Source organism: Octopus sinensis, unplaced genomic scaffold (assembly GCF_006345805.1).
Source record: "Octopus sinensis unplaced genomic scaffold, ASM634580v1 Contig18391, whole genome shotgun sequence".
Taxonomy (NCBI): Eukaryota; Metazoa; Mollusca; class Cephalopoda; order Octopoda; family Octopodidae; genus Octopus; species Octopus sinensis.
This window is the reverse complement of record NW_021835798.1, coordinates 27,501-32,701: the sequence shown is the minus strand read 5'-3', so window position 1 is coordinate 32,701 and position 5,201 is coordinate 27,501. Positions and strand designations below refer to the sequence as shown.

Sequence of the window (5,201 nt, the reverse complement as noted above, 5' to 3'; positions counted from 1 at the left end):
ACCATCAACACTACTACTTTTAATAAAACATCAACTCTCCCTAAATTTCTTTGCCTCTGTCTTCGCCACCACCACTACCGCCTCTATGCTTACTGTTACTCTCACCCCAGCATGAGCGATAGTAGAAGTGTCATTGAATAGTGAGGGAGGGAGGTCAAAGTGTGACACACTGAAACACAGAAATTAGTTTTCGCATTTATTATAGTAGCAGTCAGTCGTGTTTCTACGCATGTATATGCGTGTGCATTTTTGTATGTATGTATGTATGTGTGTATGTATGTATGTATGTATGTATGTATGTATGTAGGTATGTTTATGTATGTAAATCATGTAAGGATAATAATAATTAAAAAGAGAGAGAGAGAGAATGTATGTGTATATTACTTCTCACACTTCCGGTTACTCATGGGTCGATCATGTGAACGTTATCCATGTGCGTTTTTTTTCTCCTGGGTCTCTTTTCGCTTTTCCTATCGTCTTACCGCCTTTCCTTGAATTTCTCCTTGTTTCCGACGAAGGACTATGTCCGAAACGTTATGCTTTCACTCTATAACTTTTTGTTTATAGCTTTGAACATCAACGATATAATAATAAATTTGAACGTCCCTTGAACTTTGGTTGTTTTTTGTATTTGATCTTGTTTGTATTATAGACTTACTGTCTCCATATGTGTGTGTATACATACGTACATTCATATATATATATATATATATATATATACATAATAATAAAGGGTAAAATTGATTAATCAATTTATAATTGATAATCTTACCAAGTAGTTCTGTATGTTAAAAGAACCATTATTGGTAAACTTATACAAAAACTATCATAACTATAAACATAATTATAATTCCAGACAGCTGTCTGGAAGACATCTTATGGTATTAGAATAGTAGTTAACTACTATTTCTAAATTTCGGTATGTAGTGAAGCAATTTTGCTAAGCCCTAATTATAATAATTTATATATATACATACATACATACATATATATATATATATATATATATATGGGGTAGAAAGGGCTCCTTAGCCGTAGTGAAGGCAATCTATCTAGGGAGATAATCTTACAATAAATCACTCGGTCCGTAGCTTAGAAATACTGGGTTGACGTCCAGCGGGAACAGCTTTGTTTCATGGAGGAGGAAAGATCTTCTTTAGTACTTGGTTGTACAATGCTTTCCAATGTGTGTAGTAGTGGCGCACGCACACATTATTAGCCATTTGAAAAGACTATGAAAGTCTCGACCACGGTCGAACAATAATGATGATGATATACATACATACATACATACATACGATAGATCGTTAGCCACTACACACATTTTTTCTCTCCTTGTTTCTCTCTTTGTTTTTTCTGTGTCCCTTTCTGTAGAAGAGCGTAGGCTCGAAACGTAAAAGACTTTTTCTATTCCTGAGCGTTATACTAATACATCTGTTTGTTTCGTACACCACTTGTCTTCGTCTTTTTTTCCTTTTTCGTAAACTCTCCCTATGTATATATATATAAGGCACTCTTCCACTAGCCAGCCCCAAACTCAACTCGTCCTGTCGAAAGACCCTTGTCCTGACGTCCTGGTTTTGTTTTTATCCTTACCATTATTGTTTTTACGTATTTGTATTCTTATTCGTGCTTTCTTTATTGTTTTCACGTATTTTTGTATTTTTATTCGTGTACATCGTCCGTTTTTCCCTCCTTGTTTTGTATACATTCGAGGCTTTCTTCCAAGGGATCTAATGCGCTTGGCTTAGATTTCCCTTGGGGGCTGCCCAGATCGGAGCAATCTCAAGATTAATCAGCCGAAATTGCGAAGATGATCCGGTTCTTGACTGATGATTGAGGGCTTCGAATGTCCCGTCCTGTGTTTCTTGTGTCGTCTTCTAGGTGTTTCACGTTCTTGTCCCAGTTTGTATATATTTTTTTACTTTTACATACATACATATATATATATATATATATATATATATATATTATATTCATTGTTTCAATTATTTCATCGTAATGTAATCATGAAAATTAAAATTGTAATTTTATTTTTGGATCCTAATTATTTCTTTTCCCTTTTCCTTCTATTCAACAGAATGTGAACAGCCAGCGAAACGTGCCCGAACTGCATATACGAGCGCCCAACTTGTCGAATTGGAGAAAGAGTTTCATTTCAACCAGTACCTTTGTAGGCCTCGAAGAATTGAGATGGCAGCTCTTCTGAACCTCTCCGAACGTCAGATTAAAATCTGGTTTCAAAATCGTCGGATGAAGTTCAAGAAAGAAAAAAAGATGAAGGTGAATATGGACAAGTCTGGCAACAACAGCAGCAACAGCAGCAACGGCAGCGGCAGCGGTAGTGCCAAATCTTCCGACTGTCTCACCAACATGAACTCGGATTCGGATAGTCAGAGTTCCATGAAAAGTCTAGAACGACTTGGTAAAATGAACGGTGCTGGCGCTACCGTCGCGCCAGATGATGTGGTCATGGGCGGCTCGGCGATATCGCCGTACCGTCCTCAATCCGCGACGCCGTCGCCGAGAGGAGGGCTTATGATGATGACGACGACGACGACAGGTGCTGCGACGCACAATCTAGGAAATCTCGGACCGCCGCCTCCAGGAATGAACGGAGGAGGCGGCGGTGTTGGCGGCGGCGGCGGCGGGTGGTGGTGGTGGTGGTGGGTGGACGAAGCGGCACGCCCGGCCTGTACTGTTCTATGACGCCGACCATCACCACCATAACCACCACCATCTCTTCCTCGTCCTCCTCATCCTCCTCCTCTTCGTCCTCGTCGTCTTCATCGTCCACCTCGTCGTCCGCATCCGCCTCCTCTTCGTCATCGTCCGCATCGTCTACCACGTCTTCGTCGTCGTTGTCGTCTACGACGTCGACCCCGTCGCAACACATCAAAGACACTCTCCTCCTCTCCACACACACAAACAATAACAACAACAACAACAACAATAACAACAACGGCCATATCACACCTGGTGGCGATGGTGGTGGAGGTGGTGGTGATGATGGAAGTAGTGATGACGTCAAGGATGTTGATAACAATGATAGTAATAACATCAACAACAACAACAACAATCATACCAATGGTAGTAACAGTAATGCCAATAACAACAACAACAGCAACAATAATAGCAACGGGGGTGGGGGCGTGGCTTTGACCAACGGGAACTGTCTAGGAGGAAGTCTACAACTTTTAGGTCCGGCGGCGTGCTCAATGTCGCCGCCGGTAACCGAACCCGGGGCCCACCAACAGCACCACCAAGCAGCAGCGGCAGCGTTGGTGCCGCCGCCACCGCCACCTCCCCCGCCCTCTTCTCATCATTCGATCACGCAACATCACCCGGCCGCCGCGGTCGCTCACCACGCGGCGACTGCCGCGGGGTCGGCGATGCCTCCGCAACACCACGCCCAGCAGCAGCAGCAGCCACCTCCCCCGCACCATCCGTCGCACCCGCCGCCGCCACCGCCGCCGCTCACAACGTACGTGCCTCACCATCCTCACCAACAGCAGCAGCAACAACAACAACGACAACAACAGCATCATCATCATCAACAGCATCAACAACAACAACAACAGCAACAACACCACCATATGCAACAGCAGCAACACCATCATCAGCAACAACAACAACAACATCACCACCAGCAACATCAGCATCAACAACACCATCAACAACAACAACAACAACATCACCACCAGCCACATCAGCATCAACAACACCATCAACAACAACAACAACAACATCACCAACAACAGCAACCTCATCCACACCATCATCACCATCATCAAACATCGTCATCATCATCTCCTCAGCCTCCAAATGTGGGTTCGCCCCACGCTTACATGAACTCACACCTGTTGCATCATGTGACCGGATCCAATTCCCCTTACATTACTGGTTCGCTACTGGAGGACGCTAGCGGCGGTATACACTATCAGCTGACTCACACGTCCCAGTTGGGGGCGTGCGGTATACCCAGCGCTCACGAACTTCATCATGATACCTATTCCTACATACCTAAACTAACGCATCTGTGAAAGAGACGCGCGCACGCATACACACTCATATACAGACAAAACAGACAGTGTGGGGTTTTTTTGTGTTGTATTGTTTGTTTGTTTTTGTGAATTATTATTATTATTATTATTATTATTATTATTATTATCATTATTATTATTATTTGTAAAATTGTCCTTATGCATACATACGTAGATACGTATATATATATATATATATATATATATATATTATATACATACATAGTATATATATGCATGACAAACTCACATAAATATACATACCTATTACACAAGCACAGTAACACATACATATAATACCTATATAAGTGTATATTTGTGTGTATGTGTGTACATATATAGATATATTCACATATATATATATATATATATATATATATATCAATGTATATATATGTATACATACATACATACATACATACATACATACCATACATACATACCATACATACATATGCAAACGTGTCAATATTCACTTGCACTTAACACCAGCAGTATCAATGAAAACTAAAAAATTAAAATATAATTAAAAATACAGAAGCAAAAAACTTTTTTTTTGTTTCAAAAACAAATTTTAATGAAAAGACGTTGAAAAATAATTATTTAACTAATGAAATAATAAAACGAAAAAATTAATTTCTAAAAAATGCAAAGTAAAATATACTAGAACCTGTACAACGTGGACGAAATGATAAATGTTAATAATGTTAATTATTATTAATAAGAACAAGACAGTTGTGATGATGATGATGACGATTGTGAGGAGAAGGAGGAAGAGGAGAAGGAGAAAGAGAAAGCGATGAAAAACTTCAAAGACGGCGATGACAATAATAATAATAATAATAATAATAATAATACTATTAACGAATAAAATGGTGATGATAATAGTAATAATAATAAAATATAAAAGTGAAAGAGAGGATGATGGTTAAGTTGGTGATGAGTATGATGATGATGATGATGATAATGATTGTAATTTTCATTGCAAATGCAACGGACAATGAGTTTACAGAGATATATAAAAGAATAAAAAGGAAAGAAAATATACAGAAATAAATAAAGACATTAAAACAAACAACAACCCACAAATAAAAACAGACAAAACTCAAAGAGTAAGAACCAGAGCAGATGGAGGTAGGTAGGGAAGAAATGAGGTGA

At 39.7% G+C, this 5,201-nt stretch overlaps 1 protein-coding gene across 1 annotated transcript; it reads left to right on the top strand.

Moving 5' to 3' along the window:
- Window positions 1-2,083: 2,083 nt before the first annotated feature.
- Window positions 2,084-3,629, top strand: LOC115231388 (myb-like protein I; the record flags this gene model as incomplete). Its single annotated transcript, XM_036500062.1, has 2 exons — window positions 2,084-2,636; window positions 2,672-3,629. Coding segments are annotated over exons 1-2 (1,401 nt in total), but the record flags the coding sequence as incomplete, so codon positions are not given.
- Window positions 3,630-5,201: the final 1,572 nt, after the last annotated feature.